This window comes from Heliangelus exortis, chromosome 8 (assembly GCF_036169615.1).
Source record: "Heliangelus exortis chromosome 8, bHelExo1.hap1, whole genome shotgun sequence".
Classification (NCBI taxonomy): Eukaryota; Metazoa; Chordata; class Aves; order Apodiformes; family Trochilidae; genus Heliangelus; species Heliangelus exortis.
The window spans coordinates 17413972-17439152 of NC_092429.1; the positions used below are offsets into that span (position 1 = coordinate 17413972).

The window sequence follows — 25181 nt, forward strand, 5'->3', positions numbered from 1 at the left end:
ACCAAGGTTTAAACCGATGTGGGTTTTTACATTCTGATTAAACTTAATGTCGGAGTGTAACGCCAGTTTCACAGCAGCTGATTTCAGTGACTCTGGCTGAAATTTAAACGATTATAGTTTGGGGATTATTTTTTAAGACCAGGTGGAAAGCTGCCCTCTGAACACTGAGGTCCTGTATTGGAGACGCAAGATGTGGGGTGGAAGGGCGCTTCTTCTTTCCCCCCGTTTGGTGTTTTTTTTTTTTTTTGTTTTTGTGGGTTTTTTTTTTTTGTTTTTTTTTTTTTTTTTTGTTTTTTTTTGGTTTTTTTTTTTTTTTTTTTTGGTTTTTTTTTTTTTTAATGACTGGAGTTAAAGGGAACACTATGCCACAAATTATAATTTTGCTGTCACCACAGGAATTTGAACTGTTTCTAACAGATTTTCCTTCCCCTGGCTGCATGCTGCACTAATAGAACCAATTTGCATAACTTCTGTCATTCTGAAGCACTGCCTGTACGCTTTCTGGTACAGAAGGTTAATTTAAATGTTCTTTATATTTGTGTTCTGATTGCTTTTCTTTACTGCATTGAATTGCTTTTGTGTATCTGAAACGTTTTCTCTTCGCTATATGAATTCATAAAGCACTTGAAAGTGAAACAATCTGAAAGAAATGCCAGTTTGTTTAGAAAAACAGTAATCTTGTTTTCTTTAGTAAAAAATCCAGAAGGTCTAACCTGACTCAAAGGTTAACCATCCAAACCCATAATCTGCTTGAGGAGGAGCATACACCTCCATGCACCTTCACAGGTTTGTCCACATTTACACTGTTAGTGAATTCTGTCTCTGTGGGTTCCTTTGGGTTCTTTTGATGGGCCTTCTAGCTTTCCAGTAGAGGCCTTTTCTTTTGGTAATTTTTTTTTTTTTTTAAATCCCATTTAAATAGCTTTGATGGCTATAACGCTATGGAAACAGGTTGAATATGGGGATTGCAGGGGATTTCAAATAGTGCATAGCACAAATCTTTATGTCCAATGGAAATTTATGACAATAGTCCCTTCCAGTATTGTAGAATTTGCTAATGTTTAATTACCTCGGCTCTAGAAAAAGGATACCCGCTAATGAAGACTGGTTGGAAGACACATAGTATCAGCCTCTGTACCGCTTCATGCCATGCATGCTGCTCTGTAGTAGCAAGAACACATCGCAGGAGATCTCAGCAGAGTTCTGTCGTTGGTCAAATCCCCCCTGAAACGCAAGGTGAACTACCGGAGAAGGAAAGAGGGATGTTTTTTTTCTAGCTCACGGACAGTTGTATTTCTGCAGGTTGCCTCATTAAGCTACTTTCACATATGAAACGTGGTTGATTTCCTGCAGTAATTCTGTAACGTTCAAAGAAAAAGAAATTAACCTTTTGAATAAAATGCCACTGTATCGTCATCCCAGGCGGTCGGGGAAAACGACTCTTCTCTCCCAGTTTCTGAACACCGGGAGCGGCAGAACTTGGCTCCCGCGAGGTCCCGCCCGTCCCCGCACTGCCGCAGGCTGCCGGGGCACCGCCGGTAGCTTTGCACGGGGCTCTTTGAGCAGCCGCCCGGCCTGGGGCGGGGCGGGGGCCCGGGCACCGCCTCCCCCGACCCAGCGCTGCCGCCGGGAGCCCCCCCGCGCGGGGCGGGTGCCGCCCGATTGGCCGCAGCGCGGGGGCCTGGGGAAGGTGCCGCGGCGGGAGGCGGCAGCCCGCAGGATGGGCGGCAGAGTCGGCTTCTTCGAGGTGGGTAGGGGAAACGCTGGGAGCGGGGGGCAGAGGGGGCAAGCCCGAACCGGGCGCCGCAGCATCTTGCCGTCGGCGGACGGGGCTGCCCGGGGTCCAGGCGGACTTCTCTCTCTTCCCCCTCCACCTACAATGAGGCACCGGAGAGCCAGAGCCGTCCGCTCCCGGAGCTGTCAAGGCAAGCGGCGGAGCGAGCCGGGGGGGGCATGCCGGTCACCGGGGGCTTCCTCGGCGAAGGAGCAGAAGCCGTCCTTCCCCGCCCCGTCCTTCTCTTTCCCGGACACGTTCCCCTCGCCGATACCATTCTCTGCGTCCCCGGTGGTCCTCGGGGGTGGCCCCGGGGAGGGGGGGGTGGATGCGGCCGGGCTCCGGGGAGGCATCTCGGCCGGACGCCGAACCGCACGATCGAAGGAAGGCTCTGGGTTCCCCGCGTATGTTCCCAGGGCAGCGCCGTGTCGGGGTGGGTCTGGCGGTGCATCCCAGCCGTCAGGAAGGAGCTAGAACGAAGAATGTTCTCAGCATCTTCTGTCCCCAACTTCTTGGAAGACCCTGTCATCAGCCGCTGTGCGACCTGACAGAGAGAGCCGTCCCGCTTAGCCTGCCGGTCCGGTGCAGGCGTGCCTCCGGGGCGGCTCAGCTCGGCTCGGCTCGGCTCTGCTCGGCGGCACGGAGCCCGCGAGGGAGCTGATGCCCCGGCCCAGAGGACGGTCCCGGTCCCGGTCCAGGTCCCGGTCCCGGCTCCCCTCGGCGGCGCAGCTGACACAGTCCGGAGGGGAGGAGCGTGGGCGAACAGCGCCCGTGGTCCCCGCCCCGGGCAGCTCCACCGGCCCGCCGATCGCACGGCGCGTCCCAGCCTTGCGTGGGGCGTGGGTCATGAGAAACAGTCGGAGGGAGATTAGAACAGCGAGGTCCTTAAGCGTACGGAGAGTGCAAAGTAACACGCGCCTGCGGAACGTGAAGGGTAAAAGTGGATCTTACCAACTTCCATCCGCAGCCACACCAACTCGTGGCTAGAGTTAGTTAGACGGGCTCACAAAAAACTTTTAAGAGTGGCTTGTATTAGAAAAACAAGTCAGTACAAGCTAAATGGCAGCAATCCTGTTGTGTTTCCGCAGGCTTACACTTCAGTTTCTCCAGCAGAAGACACCGAAAAATGAATGCAATTCCCTCCCCCCCCCCCTTCTGTGCAAAAGACAAAATTGTTTGTATAATTAACAGAATCTAAAAACATCTGAAAAGCAGCTGCTCCTCTCATTACTTACCATGACCTAAAAGCTCAGAATCACGAACAGCTCCACAAAATAAGCTGTCACATTGTAGGCATGAGGTAGGCAACTGTGCTTTTTCCTCTGCAGTGTTGACGTCCCTGTTTGTTTAGGAAAAATAACCAGCCTTTTCACTGCCTCCTGCTTTTCACCAGTGTCCCACACTCTTGTGAGTTCTAAATGTAGAACCCGTGAGTTCTAAATGTGTGTATTACCCCCCAGAATGTCTTCAGTCATTGTCTGATCTGCAGGATAGCTGTACTGAACTTCTGAGTACCATTTGTTAATAGAAGACCTCAAAAGCACAGACAAATTGTTATTGTTACCCATTTTGCCCATAGAAAAACGCAGGGAAGTGGGAAGATCTGCTCTATCTTGCTAGACAGAACAATAGCAGCAGATACAGGTCTTCGAGTCCTAAATAAAAATCCTGTGTCTAAGCAACACTAATACAAACTCAGAATGTCTCATGAATTTACATGTCAGCCTTGTACATTTTAGTCCTTTTCTCTGTACAGCAGATGATGGGTGGAAACAGATTTGCCCAGTGTGTGTCTGAGCTGGCTCAGGGTGTAGGATATGGACAAAGACAACCTAGGCAGCACTGAGCAGCATATCACTTTCTGCCATGTTCTGCCCACAGATGAGCTTTCTGTTATAAATTCAAGTAATTTGAATTCTGATTGACTTTCTCCACCATGCTTTTAAAACTTAGCTATCACAAAAGAGAGAGTGTCCCACCTCTTCCGATGCTTCTGCAGGCAGGGGCAGAAATATCTATGCATATTACAGACATCAGCATTCCCCATTTGAGGTACTTTTCCTTGTACATGTCTAAACCATTTACCCTTTATTGCTTGCTTTCTGTGGCATTTCCTTGTAGGAATCACAAAGCACTTTACAATCAACAAACTCTTGTCTGAATTGTTTAGAATATGACAGTTACAAGTATAGCAGAGATTTATTGGGGGAGTATTTTTTCTTGCCGTGTTGAATTTTCTGCATTTGATAATGCCTAGTGCTCAGTTAACTTCATATGTTCCTGAGTGTGTAGGAAGGTCCTCTCCCTCATCCATGAATAAAATCACTCTTAGGTGAATGGACCTACACAGAGATCATCAAGAACATCAGACTGACTGAAAGGTCTGTCAGGCACCTGTACAGGCTGCCCAGGGCAGTGGTTGAGCCATCATTCCTGAAGATATTGGAAGGTTTTGTAGATTTAGTGCTTAGGAACATGGTTCAGTAGTGGACTTAGCAGTCATTAGACTCAATGAGCTTAATGTTCATTTCCAACCTATATGATTCTATGATTCTGTAGCTCTGAGTGCTAAGACACTGGCTGTTAATTTCATCTCTTCGTGAGAGTCTTTCTCAGTGCCCCTAAAGACAGAAATACTTTAAAAATAGGCAGCATTTTATAAAAGTGACTAATAAGAGGTCAGTGAAAGGCAGATTCATCTTTGGAAGTGCCTTTGACTCCTTATTTTGAATGTGCTGTGTTCAAACTTAGTACCAAGAATTATGAGCAACCACATAATTAAGCCAAAATATGCTGGACCAAATGGACAGCAAAAATCCTAGAGTAGGGGGATGGTTTACCTCTGCTTATGAGGTGTGTCACGGTTTAACACTGGCCCAGCAATTAAACCGATGGCAGACACTCTCTATTAATCTCTCTCTCCTCCACCATAAGAAAGGAGAGAAACTTATGGGTTGGAGACTAACGTACACAAGTTTAATGAAACAGTAATGATAAATGGGGAAAATTGCTATATATATATATATATATGTATATATACAAGAAAATGGATACCACATCCCTCCCCCCTTTCCCCCAGTAGCTCTCACGTCAACCGAGGCTGCAGGGCAGCTCTGGGAAAGTCCAGGCTGGACTCCTGGAGTTGGCAGCAGTCGGGAACTGGAGGCAGGAACACAGGCAGGCAAACGGATGGGATCCTTCCAGGATGCCAGGTGGAGGAAGGGAAGCAGGAAAGGCAGAAAGGGCAGTCCAACAGAAGCTTCTGCTGGTGGCCTTTTATAGCATTACAGGTAAGACCAATCAGCTGATAAGGGGGTGGTGCCCAGCACTTCTGCTGGTGATCTCAGGTGAGGCCAATCAGCTGGTAAGGGGGTGGCTCGGCCCTCGTGCTCCCTCACATTATACTGAGGATGACAGATATGGGATGGAATACTCTGTGTGAGAAACTTGCTGTTACTTTCAGCAAGTGCAACTACCTTCAAGAGACTTAGCAAAAAGCAAGTACTAGACAGAAAAATCACCTTTATCCTGGCCCAAACAAGGACAGAGGTGTCTGTGCTAGAACTGATAGGCCAAGTCAGGTTGCTGTTCTCATAGAGCTGTGTCTTGATCGCTGCCACTACATTTCTTATTCTGTAATAATTATAGAATAGATTTTGTTTACTTCAGGTATTGGTATGTTTCTAATTTCACTTCAGCCTTTTTATTACTAATAGCCCAGAAGCAGCATAGCAAAAGCAACTACAGTTTAAAGATATATGTGCATACCTGAAAGTACCTGTGAGGAGATTCACCCCTGAAAATATGGAGATTTATGATGGAGACTGGACTCTAGATAATTAATATTATCTAGGAGTGCCTATTTCTCCAAGCTGATTGGAGGGCAACTCTTCTGACCTATTTTAGATGTGTTTCAGATCACCTTGTGATACAGTTTATCCTCAAAGTGCATGCTTTTCTCTGTTTTGTACAGAGAATGTCTATGTGACATGCTCAGATGTTACTGCCTGTAGTGGAGAGCTCTGAAGTTAGGCTGATGAATTCGACCCTTTCTTTCTACTTGACAGGTTTGGGTATTCAAAACCATTTCATATATAGAAAATAGTATGGCTCTACGAGTTCGTAGAGGAAAGATACTGGAACAAATCCACTCGTATTGCAGAAAATTAGTGGCATAAGAAACACCATTATACTTTCTCTTCCTCAACTGGTTTGGACGGAAAGTGCCTTTTGTGTGAGCAGTGGTAACCAAAACTAGTTTGGAGTCTTCACTCCCAAAGGATAGATTGAACTGAGATGTGTGGTACAGCCTAAAAGCAATAAAGCACTTGCTGGCAATTCAAGTGGTGATGGAAACCTTCTGAACGCAAGCAGGATGGGGGGCAGGGGGGTGTTTGTGGGGTGACTGCTGCCTAGCTGGTATTTCAGAGATGTCACAGCTCCTGTTGCAAAAATTTCTCCCACTCAAAGCTATGCTGTCTAAAGTCTCATCAAGTAAGAACACTGAGAGCAAGTGCCAAAAGCAGGACTGCAGAGGACTGTAGGATGCTGTATCCTGCAAGAGTTGCCTGAACAAGACAAGGCCACATAAGAGATAGCTTTGTCATTTAAAGGGGCACGGCTGAAAATTGCCCTGCTATTTGAAGACATCTGCTCTGTTTTCACAAGAAACATGTGATTATTGTGCCACTGGAAGAGATGAGATGTCTGGGAAAATCATTATCCCTTTGTTTTCCCTTACTACTTCTCCACACGCTAACACTTTCTACACTCAGTTGTGCTACATCATTTAAAAGACAACAATTTTTCCTTTTTCTATATGGAGTATGGGAGAGAAACTTTTAATTTTGGATAGGAAAATATGATAGTAGAACATTACTTGGCAGGAAGTGCCTGGAGCTACTCAGAATATGAAAATTATATTTGGAAACATAATGGACTTTTTGGAAGTATATTTTAAAAAATGAATACAAATCTTTTCAGTTAATCTGTCAGTATAAGGGTTTCAAATTTCCCAAAGCTTTTCTTCTTTTTGCCCAGTCAAAAGACCCATCCTTCATACCTCTATGTTTAAAAAAAAAAAAAAAATCTCCATTCAATCTCTTAACTTTGATGTTAAAAGCAAACACTGGATGTATATATTGACATCCATACACCAAACAATCCATGCAGAATAGGAATGGAACAATAGGTACTGAAGTTGAACATTGCAAATCACAGTGTGGATTTCAGAAATTGTGATTTCACAAAGAATATATAAACCACTTCTACTTGAATATTGTCATTGTAGAAAATAACCACCATAAATTGAAGCCTCTATTAGGTTGAATAAATTTAGTCTTGATATGCTCTGGTGTAAGGTCACACTAAGGCATCCTTACTTCCTTCAGGAACAACACAGTTTATAAAAAAATTCTAAGAACAAATTACTAATTCCATAGGAAAAATAAAATGTTTAGAAAGATTTAATTAGGACTGTGATAACCACTGAATTTTTTTTTAAATTCAGGAACTGAATTTATGTAAGCATTCTAATAGTTCTGGGAGAGTTAATTAATTCTTCATTACTCTTTCATGGGCTGATTGACTCCTGGCTTGTAAAGTAAGATTCTTTTTTTTTTTTTTTTTTTTTTTTTTTTTTTTTTAACTGAGTGATTGCAAAATAAATCAATCCAGTATATATTTATGTCAGTGCCCACAAAATCTCACTCAGCTAGAGTTTACTGGATCTGCTGAGTACAAATGGCTGCAAATAAAACTTCCAGGATGCAAGGACATGATAAATATGTATTTCAATAATAGTTGTCACATAGTTTTTGAAGATCTGTTCATCCTTATGCATTTGCTATGACTTTAAAATGTGGGAATTAATCTACTGTGTTTTTGTAATCCTATTGAAGGCCATCTTAAAAATTGTTTTCTAAACACTGCTTGCTCAACTGTTCTATGAATGAACTTGCCCCTATTTTATTTTCCCTTTCTATTTTCTGAAGAAAAGTTTAATGGTTGAATGTACTTTTTCCTACTTATATTGTGTATTGGTTATTCTTTGCCCTCAACTTTTTCTAAACAGTAAAAATTAAGAAATTTTCCAATAAAGACACAATCTTTAATCCTTACAGAATCTACTAGAATTGCTGCAATCTATAGGGCAAACAGTGGTTTTAATTGACACAAGAGCTTTAAGATACACAAAAGGTCTCAGTAACCCTTGCAGCAACTTAGCATCAGAAGGGATAAAATATTTACAACCTCCACAATACTTATTCTGATTGCAAGAGCTGTATTTCAAGAACACCCCTCTGGGAAGGGAATCCACGTCATTTGCTTTCTGATGCTGGCCCTCAGAGACATCAAGGCCTGCAACTTGTGTTATTTCAACTATTAAAATCAAGAGGAAACACCCCAATAATGTCACATATTTGTTCTGTGTCACAAAGGAAGTAAAGAGCCTCCCTTGCTTGATGTTCCACTTAGAGCTTACAATGCACAAGCAGAAAATACTGGCTGGAGCTGCAGTGCTCTGTTGCTCCACCAGTAGAGAACAATTTGGGACAAGAAGGAAATACAATACTTTAGCCAAGTGACCACTTCAAAGCAACCCTATAAAGAAAGATGCTGGACTGGTACTCCTATTTTTAGTAGGGAATATTATTTAAAGTCTAATGTTAATCTATCCTGTAGGACAGTTAATACCAGTTAATATCAATAATTAATACTAGATGTTTATTTTAAAGAAACCCAACAACAAACTATTTGGGTACTAAGGCATGACAGTACTAACACAGTCATTTACAGTCACAGATTTGAACTTTGTCTCTTAGCTATATCACAAAGTTCCATTACAAAGTGTCTGATGAGAAAAATGAAGCTATAATACCATCACTGTATTGTAGGTTCTGCCAGCCTGCTGTAACTGGGCTTTGAGATGTCTGGGGACTTGGCTGTGCATTGAAATCATAACCTGTTGCCAAGGTGCCATTTGATCAGGGGAAGTAATTAGTGTTTCCTTTTCAGAGCTGTAGCTAAACCACTGCTTGGAATACAAAATGCTAATATGTAGTTACTAATAAAGGTGATCTGAGAGGCAAGATCAACGCTGAATATTCCTATAATGGACACTTAAGGATTTGTGAAGTCCAGGTCTTTAGCTGCATCTATTCATTATGTCTACAAATGTTTTCCACGCCCTTTACAATTCAAATAATCTGTGAACAATGCACACTAATCTTCAAGCTGCATGTTCTCAGAATATTTATTTACATGCATATATGAGCACATTTAATATTTTTTTTCTTAAATTTTCTAGTTTTACAAATCATAAAAATTCTGTTCCTTTGTGATTCCTGTGAAATTTATATATTCCTTATTTGTTCCTTTTGCTGTACCATAAGAAAGTAGTCCACATCAGTGTGTTTTGATCCATAAGTATGCTACTTCTGCTTCTGCATAGATTCAGGAAGACAATTTATTTGGTGAGAATAATAGCATTTTGCAAGTGGAGTGCTTTGAGAACCTGGCTTTGACTAAAGTAGTCTCTTGAGCACATCTGAAGTGTTTTTAATGTAGTCCACAGATCAGAGAAAAATGGTGTCTCACTAAATAATGATTGTGAATTTAGGAATCAACTAAGAGTTTAGAGATTTTTTTTAACCAATAATTAGTAATTATCATTTTGTGTCCTGTCAGGTGGAAATCCTTGACTGGAAGACAAAGAAACAGCTATGCTTCCTAGAGAAGGTAAAACAAAAATCTGTTAAAAATGCTAGATGTCTAATTAAAAATTATTAATTTTTCTTAGGTGAAGAGTACAACTTCAGTTGCTGCACTGAGTTAGTGCCAGCTGTGCCTTACCCACTCATAAGCCATCAAACTGTCACTGCTGTAACTAGTGCAGTAACTCTTGATCTCTGCTAGAGAAGCTGCATCTGAAACAGATGCTCTGTTTTTTCCTCTAAGAAGTACTTTGAATCCTCCATGCTGATCCTAGTAATCTGTAAGAAAGTTAAAGTATTACACTGTTTGAGTCATATTTCTACTTGTATAGTCTTACACCTAGTATTTGTCTTTCAAAATATGCATCTTACATATACGTTATTTTTGCTGCCTAGGTGGAACCAAATGCCACAATTAGGGAGATCAGATTTATGTTCCATAAATTATGTGAGTATAACTTTTGCAGCAGTTTACATGACATAAGAATATCCAGTATATTAACAGTAGAAAATAACATAGTTTGAAACATGTGGTGCATAATGCTAAGTAACTTGCACATGAATGTGCAGTGGGATTTTAGTGTCATCTTTTTTGATACACCTGTCCTGATACACCTCTGTATTTTTTCATAATTTCCCACATATATTAACGTTGAATAAATATTCCTATAAATCTTTATCTTATTGTTTTTCATTTATTATAATAGTGGATGATCTAAATCAAATATTGTATATCACACAATTCTGTATGTTCTTGCAGATCCCCAGTGGTATCCAGCAAGGCAGTCCATAAAACTTGATCCAAGTAAGTACTTGTGAAGACTAGAGTAACAAAATTCTGAGTAGGGGCCTGGGATAAAAGGTGTACTTTCATTAATATTAGCTCTTAAGAATAAGTTCCAGCAGCACTAATTAGGATTATGGAGGCTGGAGGGAATCCAGAACAAATACAGTTATCTGAAAGTATTGAACTGAGTTCCATCAGGCCTGGTGCTTGGTAATTAACTCAGGAGCCTGAACATTGTTCCAATAACTTTCTAACTCCTGAGCACTTTTGCTCAGGCAGCACAGAATCTAATACTAATTTCCCTTAGTTGCAAAGAAATGGTCTCCACAGTGATGTCAGCTGGGAGTACTATAAAGGGCCATGAATTAGAGCTATCAGCTCACATAATCCTCTGCTCTCAGATAGGAATTACAGTTCTTTTGAGGTAAGCTAATGCAAAACATATTTCCATGGATGTAGGATTTGCTGACAAAGCTGATGCCAGCTGGCTGACTTCAATTATGCAGTTGTAGTTTTGCCATTAGAAGCCTCTTAGTACATTGCCTGGGTGCACAGAAGAAAATCTAATAGGCAAACTGTGTTAATTCATCTTAACATTCAGTATAAAATGTAGCATTTTCTTCTTTTGCTTCCATTAAGAAAAATATTATTTAAACAGTCCCTTAAAAGTATGCTGGTGAACATTAGTTCATTGTGTAGAATCTGTCCATGGAAAACAAGCATGTATTTTCAAAGATGTACCTTGTCAGGTTCTTCCACAGGGACTTCTGCTCTGAGACTTACTGTGAGAAAATGCTGACTTTCTGGAGATTCCCTCAAATCCACAGATGTCTCATCTGCTGCATCTCCACAGACAAAGGTGCAGCTGACTAGGAGGCCAGGGAACTACGTTAAAGAACATTGACCCATCAGCAACTTTTGCTGTAGAAGTGATGAAGCAGCTGTACTATAATAGGCAGGCACATGAGGATGAGAATTCTCTTAACTGTCTTGGTGAGATTACAGGATCCAGGATTATATGTGATTACAGGGATTCCAAGAAACCCACAACACATTGAAGAATGTCACAGTTTAGTTAAAACACAATATAAAGCTATTATGCTACCAAAGTTGATTTATATTTCACTGAGATGTAATTACTTCTTCCCTTGTCAGAAGGAAAGTCCCTGAGGGATGAGGACATCCTGCAGCACCTCCCCGTTGGCACAACTGCTACCTTATACTTTAAAGATTTAGGGCCACAGATAGGATGGACTACGGTGAGCTATGCTTCAAGTCTGAGCCATTTTAATGGCTATTTTTTCCTTAATCTTGTATCGCTTTTTGTCTCTCTCCAATATTTCTGCATGATGCCTGCTGTTTTAGTGAATGCAGGCAATGAATCCTCATTGCTTCTGTTCATTTAATCAGGGAAAATAGTAGCAGAATATTCTGAATGCTTAGCTGCCTGGGAAAAGAGCTGACTGTAGGTCAGCTCAGCTGAATGAAGGTGCAGGTTCTCAAATGTTTAGATGTGTACTGCAAAGTCCCTAGGAGACAGGTGTCTAAATGCCTCTGAGGATCTGGTTCACAGGGCCTGTGTAACTCTCCAGACAAAGGTCAGGATTACACATCTACAAGTTTGTCCTGCAAAGGGGCATGTGAGCAACTTCACGTGTCAATAATTAAAGTGGTTTTAGCAGGAAAATACATGAAAGTAAGATCAATTAGCTGTCTGCACATGGCTGCATCCCAGGGTGCTAGTGGCAGGCTGACAGCTCACAATTTATGCCATATTAGTAGCCATCCACAAAGACCTCAACAAGTAAGACAGGTTTATGGTCTTACCTCAAACACAACTTTTGTCACAACTCACTTAACAGGCAGCACAGAACTGTGAGGTGACCTTTCCAGTTCTTCAGAAAGTCCTTGATGCACATATAGGAGTTCCAATGAAACAGCGCAGCATGAAGAGGAAAATACTCCATAATTTAACGTGCACTTCCCATTTCCTAGCTATGAGACCTTAATAAAATGTCACCTTAATGACAAACAGCAAAGACAACGTTCAAAAGAGGTAAAATAAAGAAGTCAAATATTCTGCAAGGTTGATTTTTTACATCATTTACTTTAGGTGCAATGCTGATAAATCAGGGAGCTATTACAGTCGTAAACACAGTAATAGAGGCAAAAGCTTGTATTGGCAGTGTAGACTCCAATACACACAATGCAGAGTAACACCAGACTTCTGCCATTCCATAATCTTCCCTTTGCATTCTTCTCTCCCTGCCTTCAAGCTACTTCATTAAATGTAAGCCAAAAATACTTCAGTTTTATCAAATTAGAAAGACAAACTACAGTCTACAGTCAGATCTAATCTTCATCAGAGAGAACGCTGATTCTTACAGAAGTTGATAATGCAGCTTTTCTCAGAGTAAAAATAATGCTAAATACATTAGAAAACAGTGCTTGGTAGGTTTTTTGGGTTTTGGGTTTTGCAGATTGTTTGGTTTTGGTTTTTTTGACAGAAATACAACCAATTTCCTTTCTTCAATACATGAGGTATGAGCCTACCTTCACTCATAGAAGTGTGGAAAATTCAACCGTTAATTTTTGGTCCAAAGTTAACTTCAATTTAAACTGATGTTCCTAAGAAATGCACAGTTATCGGAAATGAAATCAAGTTAGATAACAGCTTATTTAATTTTTCTCTTTTTTTTTTTTTCCCTTCCTATTAAAGGCTGTTTGAACATAGACTGAACTGATTGTTTCCCCAGACATCTGCTGTACTAACTGTTCATAGAGATGGGGTGACCCAAGAACACAACCTGTGTTTCCAGCTTAAACAAAATAATTAACTGGAAACAAAGCTCCTCTTTTTCAAGATAAATTCTTCGCCAAAATTAATTTTATCCCAAAATAAAGTAACATGTTTTGAAAGCAAGAGGATGGCCAGAGGTGCATAAATGTAACGTGTGCATATTTACCCTGATCTCTGGACTGCTGTTATGACCTTTCCATTCCCCATCCTGTGTCAGCTGCACTGGCATTGGCTGTTTGTATGCACCTGAGGCAGATGCATTGCAGAACATTTATGTGCACGACCATGAGTTTCATAACCCCAACCCCACCTGCTATTCCCTCCCTACCACTTCAAATACCATCCTGGGGCAGGGGAGTTGTTTATTGCATTGCATTATTTATCACAAAGAAAGCAAAGCAAACTCACCATCAGATTCATCTGTCTAATTATTTTCTCTCTTTTTGCAGGTATTTTTGATAGAATATACAGGTCCATTGTTCATCTATTTTCTGTTTTATTTCCGCATGCCTTTTGTCTATGGACTGGATGAGAGGTTTCCATCAAGCCCACATCCAGTAGTTAAGTAAGTCCGTTTGAAGGTGTGAGCAATATGTCTTGCTACCACTGTAGTTTTATTCCAAATGTCAGATGTCTTGCTACACTTTTTTTTTTTTTTTTTTTTTTTAACATTCTTAAATGCTTTTGTCTTGCTGTTTCTAGCTTGGCATGTATCTGCCATTCTTTCCACTACATCAAAAGGTTGATTGAAACAGTATTTGTTCATCGGTTCTCCCATGGGACAATGCCACTGAAGAATATTCTGAAGGTAAATTTTGTCAGAATCTATCCATACAAATCTTACAAAATTCAACCTAGACAATCTGTGCTCTGCTGCGGCAGCACAATTTTTTTTTTTTAAAGTAATACACAGCAAATCTCACCCCTAAAGCTCTTTAAAAAGATTTCTTAATGTCACTATGGTATAGCCCATGTGTTGCCATACTTGTATGAATGTTATAATGTTTTTATAGTATTATCTCTTTTTAGAAGTTCAGACCTTGAGCATACTCTTCACTTAGCTAGCTCCTTGGGCATGAAGGTTTTAGTAACAATCTCAACTTGTAAAGTACCACTGGCAGGCACCATGCTGGGAGGGTTGTTTTTTTAAAAATTAAAATCTACTTTTTGTAACACCCATTTTACTACTGCCCTTAGCACTGCCCAGCTCGTTTCTGTTAAGCAGCTGTTAATTTACCCTTGATCTGATGCAAAGCAGTTTGTTTTTTCTGTACTTCCTTCTCCTGCAGGTGCTGAAATGCATAACTGTTTCCTAGACATCTGCAAAGAAGCACAGTGGACTGCATGGGTTTGCCTGGGCTATAGTTATTTTACAAATGTTTGTAACAGAGTACACAGTGGCATTCAAAAATATGCTTTCTACTCAGGAAGACAGGAGATTATTGTCTATGAAAAGCATAGAGCATAGTAACAGCATTTCAATATTTAACATTTGATACTTAGTCCCTTGGGGTCTGCGTCATGGCACTGATAACTCTCGGCAGCTGAAGCTCTACCTTGTGGCTAAGTCACAGCCGTGCAGCAGCTCCGGTTGTTCTGGTGACAGCTTAATTATTTCTAAATGGAAGGAAGGAACTGTGGTTGAGCAGGGGCCCTCAGAAACAATCCTTCCTAGCAATTTTCTGTGTTTTCTGCAGCAAAAGAGTGCAAAGGTTGTTAAAAGGCTGCCAGAACTCTTACAGACTTGTTCTTGACACACTAGTAGTTAAAACATGCTAAGCAGCAGATAAATAAGCAACTACACCTGTGCAATGAATCTGTACAATGTGATAAATTTTCATTTTTCTCACAGACTTCTCTGACAGCTAATCATTCCTTTCAGACCATACAAACCATTATTGCTAACACTGACATTTGTACCAGTCACTTGGATAACTTCTACTTTTCTACCTTCTCAGTTTGTTGTACTTGCTTTCACTTGTAAAGTTGCTCTAAGTATTTCTACCTGCTTATCAGCTCTCCGGTTTGATTTGCTTTTATAAATTCATTGCCTTTGGTGGTGTTACTCCAAAACTGTGCCACTGAGAAAAATCTCACATCCTCTTCCCTTTTTCCTCTCACAGACAGACGGTAGACAAAACTTCTTACTTTAAGTGTTTGATCACATACGTAACAGATCCAGGCAGCTTATTTCCTAAGCACAAGAGAAAGCTGCCTCTAACAAGACACACTTCAGTCTCATTAAGCAGGGATCTGAGACAGGAATTGATTAGATCTGTGATTTTCATCCTTTGTTTAGCAAATAGAAAGCAAATACACATGATGCTGTAAAATGCAATAGGGGGTCAACAAAAGCAGTTCAGCTACTTACTAGCATAGGATAATTCTTTCTAAGACATGTGATATTCTAGGCAGTGGAAAGGTAGAATGTCTGATTTATCTAGAGTTAGTAAACAACTTGCTTGGGTGAAAAAGATGGATATAAATACAAAAACGTGGTGGTGATAAAGATGATCGTGGTTCTGTCAGAAAAGGATCTGTCAGACCTTTAATAATAGACAGGGTCCAGTGGAATTCCTCAAAGACTACTCTTACTCAACATTTTCATTGGTAAAAAAGAAGACAGATTGTCGCTTTCATGAAAATATCTGAAGGAAAGAAAACAGTAGATCTAAACACATAGTTTTAGCCAGAAGACATTATAATGAACCAAACATAAGGGTACATGCTAGTAATCAGTAAACACAAGCAGTGCATTTATAATTAGTTTTGATCAGCATAAGGTTCATCAGTTGAAGAAAAGAAGGTAAAAATCCTAACAGTAACTTTGTAAATTTAGGAATAATTTGTTTAGGCGATTCCTGCAATGTCTGGACTTGATCCACAAAATCTATTTCTAAGAGATTGATGTAGAGTTTTATGATTCACCTGGAATATGAATGATCACAGAAAGTTTATGAATCTCTGTGTGCACTGCTGTGCCTTCCTGAACCTTTCCAGAGGCCTTTGTATAAGCAATAAGGCTTCTAGTGGCAGCTGAACATTTGTAGTATTGTTGCTGAGGTCCTTAGCACTGGCAGATTTCAGTCATCTTAAAGCTCACTTTATAACTGCAGGATACTCTTGAAGTAAATCATGTTCTTGGGATGAATAGTACTTTTTCAGTTTAATTACAGCATGTATTGGAAGGAGATGAGCCATGATAATTTATGAATTTTACTTTATGAAATCCATTGGTATACGAGCCATCCTTTGCCAAGCCCCAAAGTTAGGGAATATCTTTTCATAAGATGCCATTCCAAGATTACAAGAAATTTGTTGTACCTAAGATTGTAAATTGCAGGTGATGGTGAAAGAAGCTAGTGCTAGGGAAGAGAAAGCAGTTTGCAGATAGGACATTAGTTGGATTGTCCCTCACTGGAGTCATTCTTCTGGTTCTGCTGGATTTTTTTTCTGGGGAAGAGGAAAGTAATCACAGGGAAATTACTAAATCTCTCTGCCTTCTTCCCCACCTGATCTGTAACTGTGGTTAATAATTTGCTCTTTCTCATTATTATCTATTAAGATAGAGTCTCAAAGCAAAGACATTATATGTGCTTTTATCCAAAAGGGTGTCCGTCTTGTCTGAGGTCCCCGGGCATTTCAATGGTTCAATACGAAAAGGAAGTGGAAATGCAACAGAATGTTTGATGCAGCAATTGGGGGGGGATGGGATGACTTACCCTTCACCAGCATTTTCAGAAAAACACACTAGCAGACACTGCAGTCACCTAGATCGGGTTGCAGATGCTGAGGTAATCACTTTTCAGGGTATTATTGCTAGAAATACAGTGCTGGTACAGGGGGAAAAGGCTGCAAAATTCCAAGTGTGTGGGGGGGAGTTCCCTTCCAGACAGGAAGGGAAAGAATGCAGCCTTAGTTAAGGATTTTGGGTGTGTGAGCAGGAAAGGAAAGCTGTGAGAGAAAAAGAAAGAAAAGAAAGCATCAGCAAAATGAGTAAGATGATAGGAGGGGAAGGAAAAGAACAGAAGTGGTGAAAGGCAGATCAAGAGTTCAATTTTGGTTTTGCAGAAGTCCAGGTGGTAAGGAAACATGCCCTAAAACATTAAAGCCTGAGACACTACATTTGAAAAAAGAAGAAATCTCACCTGAGAAGAGACAAATTTACGAGTTGTTGGCAAGATCTAAAGGTTGTCTGCAAGCGAATGCCAGCTAGAAGCAAGTACACTGAGGAAGAAGAGGAATGGGCCAATAAAGGGCCTCCTTCCTACCTACAGATATAAAGAGGGAGAAGATAACTTGTAACCAAAATACTGAAGCAGCAATCTGTGTCGGAAAAGTTAAAGCAAGGGAAAGGGAGAAAACTAATGGGGTAAGGGGAAGAAGAAAGGCAAGAGATTGAGCAATACAAAGTAATGACCTGGGAAGAGAGCACAGTGTCTAAATCTGGTTTTACAAAGTCTCAAGGGCTAGCAAAACAAATCTTTCTTGAGTATACGGTCTGTACAGTACTTTGTATTTGTCCAGATGGCTTGCTAGGAAAGATAAATTTATTTTGAGTAGTATGATCATAGTTTCTAAAACTTAACAGATCCAAGATATTTGAGAGGAAATCAGTAATTCCTTCGTGCTATTTCTTATTGTCTTTTGCCACCTTACGACATCTCAGTAGGGTAATTTTTTGTTGTATTATCGTCAAGTTGATGTATCATCTCTATTCATTGTTATCAGCAGTCCTTACAGTGAATAGAATCTTATACTAAAACAACAACAAAAAAATTCCATATTTTCCAGAACTGTTTGTATTACTGGGGATTTGCAGCTTGGCTTGCTTACTACATCAATCATCCTCTTTACACTCCTCCTTGTAAGTACAAAACAACCCTCAACATGATTTAATTACTTACGTATTTGTCTGTTATTACTAGTCATGTGCAATTTTATTTTTTTTTTTTTTAAATAGCTTATGGGAAAAAACAGATAAATTTTGCTGTGATCATGTTTCTGGTAGGTTTGTTTCTCTTTTTATAACTTGCAAACTGTGTGCTTTATTTCTTACATTGTATAAGTGGAGCAGTGAGCAGGACAATCAGATGCTTAAAAGTTGCACACTTGGACACGCTACTAAAGCTGATCAGTTGCAAAAAGAAGAGATAAATCTGTCAGGAATTAAGGTGTTCTTGTACATGAGGGAAAATTTATGTTCAGTATCCATTCCAAGACTGGGGTATTTACTTGCTGGAATGATCTCTTGGAATCTATAAATAAATCCTGGAACTACCAGTCGTTAACACTCTGTTGAAAAGCGAGTGAGTTAATTTGTGAGTGTTAAGAATCACAACAAGCTGTAAAACTCAGACAAAAGGCCAAGTAAAAAAGTATATTGCTGATAACTTCCAGAGACATAGGTTCATTTTGCTGGGCTTCAGAAATGTTTTACAGATTTCCTGTGAAGCAAAAATCTTAAGACACTGTCTTCATTCTCACAGTTCCTAGGATCATTTCACACATGCAGAAACAATGTCAGTTTCGCCAATAAAATTGTATCCATATTTCCTATGTGCCTGTAACTTGTTAGAACATCAGCTGTTCAGTTGCTCTGATAAGCTGATCAACAGCAATTAAAGGATCTCAAAGCAGATTGCCAATATGAAAGTTCCATGAACTAATAAACTGTTCTCATTTTACAGAGAGACGACTTAAGTGAAAGCACAGAGCTGGGAATAAAACCCAGGAGCTCTGAGCACTGGTCATTTGTTTGAGTGCTTGTGGTTTGCAGACTCTGGATGCTGTCCATATAAAAACATCATTCCAAACCTCTTTTTGCATAATTGATTGGGAAAACATTCTTTAAAACCAGTGGAGGAAGCAAGGTCAATTACATTTCATGACTCATAAATTATCCTCTAGAGAAAAAAAAAAAACAATTTAGAGTCCAACCCATACCTTCCTTGGGATTTTAATAAGTTTTGATAAACCAAAAGTATCCAAGTCAATTTTTAAGGTGTTTTTAAAGATATAAAAAGAAACGAAAGATACAGCAAATATCCCCTTGACTGACTTTTAACCACTTCGGTTCATTGCCCTTAGATCTTGGAGAGCTTAAAAAAAAGTAAATTTGATCTTTTGGAAACTGGGTCCACATTTGCTGGTAAATATCATAAATATATAACAGAATGTAATATGGACTAATGTTTAAACAGACATTCCATCCTCTTGTCAGAAGGCAATCTTCATTGAGGACATTTATTATGTTTATAATAGCTCTTTCTCCCATTTGTTATATTTTTTTAACATAGGAAGTACCAAAAGGAAGCACATTTTTAACTGTCATGCTTTTTTCTTGCAGCTATGTGAAGCTGGAAATTTTTCAATTCATGTTGCACTCAGTGACCTCCGGAGAAGTGGTAAAAATTGCATTATCACGTTTCAGTTTTGCAGAGCCATTCAGTACTTCCACAGTGTTACAGTGCCTCATGGAAGTCCTGATCCTGGAGAGCACTGATGCCTTGCTAGCTGCCTACTCTGGGTTGCTCAGTGCTGCAAAGATTGGGTTCTAGGGGAAATAAAACAGTGCAAAGAAACAAAACTGTTAAACACTATTTCTTATCTTCGTGTAATTTTTATTGGTTAGGGCCAGATTGTGTTGGAAGGAACAGTTACATTAGTTACACTGCTTGTGCAAAAGGAAATAGTGCTAGTATGAACTACGCCTTGGTGAGCAAAGGAAAATAATTTCACTGGCTTCTACATGAGCACAAGATCTCTGTGCAGGCCAGGGTAACTTGGGCACAAACCAAAAATCATACCTCTATCTACTATGACTGTTAAAATCCCTTGCTGTGACAATCTGAGAAAATCTTTAACTTTCAATCCAAAATCCAAGGGAACCTTTCTTACAGGAGTGAATGGGATCAAAGGCATATGTGTCAGTGGATTTCTAACACCCCGAGTATTTCCTCACAGTTATCCTATTCTTTTCTTGTGGGTCCAGAGTTTGGTTGTCTTTACAGGAAAGAATATCTTTAGGAATGTGAATATGTTGTGATCTGTTTTCTAATCTATAGGATCCAAAATCCGTAAGATCCCATATCCAACAAAGAATCCTTTCACATGGCTGTTTTTCTTTGTATCTTGCCCTAACTATACATATGAGGTATGTACTTTTAAAACTAGATGTTAAGATTTGGTTTTGCATAATGTAATTTTTTTTTTTAATGTTAAGCATGAGAGAAATCATTACAACTGTTCAACTCAAGTTTCCCCTCTCCCCTGGATTTCCTCAAATCAGACTGCAGACTTATCTGTTCCTCCTCTCCTCCCTTGAGGCAGTACTTTGGTGCTAACCTCAGACACCCAAGGTCCTGCACCTATGCTTCAGTGTGGCTGCCAGACAGGGCAGATACACTTTCAAGCATTGCAGATTTTGTAGGGGGAAACAGGGAAATTGCCACTGAATGTATGTTGTAATGACAGGCTGGGGGCATCTGGAGGATTTATACTATAAAAGAACCCAGGGATTTCACAGTATACAGGAAGATAATGTGCAGATTAATATAATATGTGGTAAAGAGGAAATAGGCCTAGGGCATCTTCCCCACTTTCTTGAGTTACACAGGTGCTTGCGTTGCTGGTTACTGCGTTAGAAGCTTGTAAACATTTATTGCTTCTCATTCCTTCATCAGAAGTCAAATGCCTGACTTAGTTCAAAAGCAGTTTAAAGCAGCACAACTCTGTTAAATTCAGTTTTTGTGTGGAAAGACAACATTAGGTTTTGACTTCAATGGAGATTAGGATGTTCATGAGACCATCATTTGGCCTAACGCTATAGAAAGTTAACAGTCCTAACGTTATTTGAGGTGTGACTAACACAAATTAGGCAGATAACTGCCTTGAAAAGCTTAAAATTTTGTCATGATGATAAATATGAAAGCAAACATGAAGGTTTTGTTTCTGATAATAAGGCACTGTTCGCTTTTTTGGCTAAAGGTTATTAATACTAGAAACTGATCAGGCTGACCTTGGCTTTTCTATTTACCTGTACTAGGACAAAGTTGTTTTTGATCAATAGAAACATAAATGCAAATGCTGTCACCAGAAATATTTTAAATTTCCTTGGCCAAAACAGGTGGGGACTTGGATCAGTTTAACTATCATGACTCAATGTGTTCCAGGTGAGTAATGTTTTCTGTACTACACCTGAAGTCATGTCAATAACAAAAGCATATTTTAAATCTGAAAATGAAACGTCTCTTTTTCTCCCTTCTTTCCAGTGGGACTGTTCACCTTCCTTTGCTTCATTCAGATGACAATCTGGGCAAAGGATAAACACTGCACCTACCTACGTGAATTCAAGGATTATCCAAGTCTTCGGATGCCAATTATTCCCTTTTTGTTATGAGAAAGAAGGTTTAATTTGACTGTTGAACATGAAAAAACAAAACAAAATACAACTCTTACATCTCCTGCCAACTAAGTGAGTTAAAGGATTTTGGCACACGTTGAATCTCCACTGCTGAGGAAAACTGTATGCACTGAATGTTACACTTACATTCAAGAATTCTCAACTCAGAAGAACTTTCAAAAAATCATTGCACTGCTGGTAGTCAAAAGCAACTACAGTTCACTGTAACCTGATTGACTGAGGTTTTCCTGTACTGGTCTATTTAGACTGATGGATCAGAGACACTGAGTAGTCTGTGCTAAAAAGATGTGCCTTCTTTCACTTGCAGAAGAGCATGTGCTGCTGCCTGGATGCAGGTGCTTTGAAACAAATAACACTACCAAAGATTATTAATATTTTCTGGACTAAAGAAACAGGCAATATTTCAAAATGCCTGATTTGGGTCTAACCTGTAATTTGCGAAAAGAATATGAAATAAGAAGTAGTTGTAGTATTTGTGGATGAAACATCCTGTATTGTTTGGGTTTGTTTTTTGTATCTTCATTAGGAAAATGCATACTAGTAAATAAGGTTCAGAAGATGTGATTTATGTTATATCTGTAATATTTGGTCTGTTTCCATATAACAAGTCCTTGTGATACTGAAGAACGCTTTACATCAGAATCATATGAGTAATATTTAATACACTTTGTAAATACATGAAGTGACTGCTAGTCCTCAGAACATTAGCTCCCGTCCTATTTTCAAAGCCAGGGAGAAAATCAGCTACATTTTGGACTTCTGGTGTTTTCTTTTTCACAAAATGTTAATTGAGACTTAGTTGGGCTTTGTGCAAGTCTAGTAAAAAGATAAAAAAGAGACTACTGCAATCTATCTGAATAGAATTTTTAAAAAGCTATTTTAGAATATGAATAGAATGCATAGATACTCTTTTGGTTTATATTAATTTATCTATAGTGGATATATAGAAAGATTTTTGCAGGTAAAATATGCAATAAATTCTAGACTTTATTTTTAAACCAGTTGAAATAATTAATGCAAAAGAGGGTGACTGCAGCTGGTTGCTTAAGTTTTGTAATATTTTGTACAGTAAAAAGCAAGAATATCCTTATATAAAAATGTAAATCAATTTCAGAAAAAAACCTCAAGAAAACAAAATTATATAACCCAGGTTTTATTTCTGTATAACATTTCGAGAAGATTTCTTAGAACTCGTTTGATCTGGTAGATAATTGAAGCAATATATAATTGTGATTTTGTTTTCACTATTATTATTTTTGACTAGTTTAACTATGAACCAGAGAAAAGAGCTAAATATTTTTCCAGTGACTGCAGTGTGGAGTATAAGGTGGTTGAAATATTCCTTCATAACACAAATAAAGCACAAATTCTATTCACACTTTACACCCAGATAAGGTCCAGTCACAGGAAAAGGAGAAAAATTAAATTATCTTGTTTAGTTACAAAGATATCTTTCCAGGCCTTCATGAGAAAACAAAATTTTTTAGCTAATTTACCTCTATTTCCTTGTAATCTCTATTCTGCTTTGCTTAAGAAACTTGAAGATAAGTATGACATAATTTTCTTTTTTTTTTTTTTTTTTTTTTCAACCAAATTTCTTGCGTGGGTCTGAGATCAGAATTAATCCTCTTCTTGCTGAGACAACCACACAACCACCTGTTTTCACTGGTAGCCTGGTGAGACAGTGAAGCAGTCTGCCAACACAGGCCCCATCAGCCAGCACTGATGCTCTGACCTTGGTAGCCCTTTGCACACAGGATCTCTGGAATCCACCTCTAAGCTGGGCAACGCTTAGATACTGGCAATGCCTTGATACTGGTTGCAGTTGACTTAAGAGTAAAAGAAGAAAAACTTACCAGACTGACAGGACTAGACAGAGAAACTGTCTTTAGTGGTCTTTACTCACCAGCAAGGGGGAATGAGACTTGTATATTGTAAAGAATTCTATGTTAGAGGAAGATTTTGTTCTAGAGCAAGGACTGCCTTTCCTTTGACACATAAATGCAGCGTGTTGTGTTCTTGGTAGAGCAGCATAGGTTTGTTGTTGCTAGGGCAGTTGATGTTTTGAGCACAGTGCTCAGAAAGGTGCAAAAATCAGTATAATAGTGAGTGTAGGAATGTTTGTTTCAGCCTTTTACTGCTCTGGTATGGCACATCTTTGTACTGTGCAATGCTCTTAAGTGCTCATGGTTGTAGCAACAGTCTATGCATTTGCCTGCTGATGCAAAGCAGGAGACACCTTTGTTTCTGGGTTGGATCCAGCTGCACGGGGATGCAAAGGAATTTCCTCATCCTCCATCTGTTGTTTAGCAAAGTTCACAAAAACCTGTGTGAGGAAAGCAGGAAATGTCACCATCTCATCAACTGATGTGTTAGTGGGGTATCTCTGTACATTGCATCAGAGACAGAAAGGGGAATCCATAAATATGAACTGAACTGAGTAACAGCATATCAGCAGGAATCATTAATTCCTTCTTTATTTTGATAAACTTCCTTTCAACTTCCTCCCTTTGCATGCACTTGTTTGCAACTAATATAATTTCTTTTTGTTTAGCAGAAGATGTGTTCAGCAAGGTTTGCGTGGCTTGCACAAGAGAAGAGAGAATATTTTAGTAGGAAGCTGTAAGGTAGCCAGGAATGTATCTCCTGAATTCCCATCAAAGATGGCTTTGCATTTGCAGATTACTGAGCTACCTTGGAGAGAAGGCAGATGGGGCAAATACCCTCCAGAAGTCCCACTGCACCCTTCAGGTTTTGTGTCTAATTTCTACTGTATAGAAGTGCATGACAGAGGCATATACACATTTAACAAGATGTAACAGTATCTCTGACATGACACAGTCCAAATTTCTTATTTAAAATAAAATGTTATTCCCAGCTTAGGAAGCCATATTCTGAATAGCTGACCTGGCTCAGACTGCTGCTCCTGAAGAAATGGGTTGTGTGAATTCTGGCACCTGGGAAGATCTTTCAAATGGCACCTATTTGTACAGGGATAATTTACACATTTCATAACTGACCCATCCTCTTTGATGAGGGGCCAAAGAATTTTGCCTGAGAAAGAGGTGTGAGAAATCTCTACTCTGAACAGTTTGGTCCTTCTCTTTTTTCTGATACATCCTCACTGCATTACCCACTTCTTGCCAAACAGGCTCTCTATTTTAGAGATTAAAATTTAATATCTATTTTTAGAGATTAAAATTAATTTTCGTTACTTAATTAATTTTTACTCACCTGATCTAAAGTTGTTTGAGACACGGAATATTCTTCAATATGCAATTTTTCCCTGTTGGAGACTATTAACCGAAAAATCTTAGCCAGAGAGGAGGAGCAAATCTGGTACTGCAGCATGTTGTAGTGTTTCTCCCTCTGCAAACTCCCTGGGAAGTTCATGCGAATGAATTGCTCAGCAGGAGTAGGATCTGGAGGCAGCCCAGACTTCGGAGCTTTGATTTTCAAAGTGACAATGTACCCATCTCCAAACCTGGGAAGCACACATGGATTTGGGAATTGGATGAAGATTCAGGAAGCAAATAGATTTTTCAGAAGCCATGAAAACAACAGTATCTGAAATATAATGCACACAGTTATCTAGCTTCGTAGAAAGCTACACACCGAACTACAGAACATGCAAGAACTGAAATGACATCTGCTCAAGTTGTCTGGAATATCACAGAGCT

The 25181-nt window shown here is 39.6% G+C and overlaps 2 protein-coding genes across 8 annotated transcripts in view; one reads left to right on the forward strand and one right to left on the reverse strand.

Annotated features, from left to right (window-relative positions):
* Positions 1 to 882: 882 nt before the first annotated feature.
* Positions 883 to 22499, forward strand: TECR (trans-2,3-enoyl-CoA reductase). 3 transcript variants are annotated; one of them, XR_011727110.1, is made up of 13 exons: positions 883 to 1747; positions 9464 to 9514; positions 9886 to 9937; positions 10250 to 10294; positions 11432 to 11535; positions 13526 to 13641; positions 13779 to 13884; positions 17871 to 17943; positions 18040 to 18083; positions 19426 to 19483; positions 20144 to 20232; positions 21124 to 21250; positions 21350 to 21440. XR_011727110.1 is itself a non-coding variant. In XM_071750769.1 (13 exons), the coding sequence occupies exons 1-13, from the start codon at positions 1400 to 1402 to the stop codon at positions 21475 to 21477; spliced, it is 1260 nt and encodes a 419-aa protein (XP_071606870.1). In that variant the 5' UTR covers positions 883 to 1399; the 3' UTR covers positions 21478 to 22499. The 3 variants fall into 3 exon arrangements, 2 of the variants coding, with proteins under 2 accessions (XP_071606870.1, XP_071606871.1); XM_071750769.1 differs by having other exon boundaries at positions 21205 to 21250; positions 21350 to 22499; XM_071750770.1 differs by having other exon boundaries at positions 21124 to 21443.
* The window catches only part of ABCA4 (ATP binding cassette subfamily A member 4), a 75145-nt gene continuing 72434 nt past the window's right edge, over positions 22471 to 25181 (reverse strand). For all 5 annotated transcript variants that reach the window (XM_071750758.1, XM_071750757.1, XM_071750754.1 and 2 more), the window contains 2 exons: positions 24736 to 24985; positions 22471 to 23827 (listed from right to left, as the gene is read on the reverse strand). In XM_071750758.1, the coding sequence (XP_071606859.1) occupies positions 23705 to 23827; positions 24736 to 24985 (373 nt within the window). In that variant the 3' untranslated portion in view covers positions 22471 to 23704. The remainder of the gene's footprint in view (positions 23828 to 24735; positions 24986 to 25181) is intronic.

Coding starts and splice junctions, on each gene's coding strand:
- TECR (XM_071750769.1), top strand. CDS start 1,400: ATGCCACTGTATCGTCATCCCAGGCGGTCGGGGAAAACGACTCTTCTC. Junction 1,748..9,463: donor GCAGAGTCGGCTTCTTCGAG/GTGGGTAGGGGA, acceptor GTGTCCTGTCAG/GTGGAAATCCTTGACTGGAA. Junction 20,233..21,204: donor GCCCTAACTATACATATGAG/GTATGTACTTTT, acceptor TGGCCAAAACAG/GTGGGGACTTGGATCAGTTT.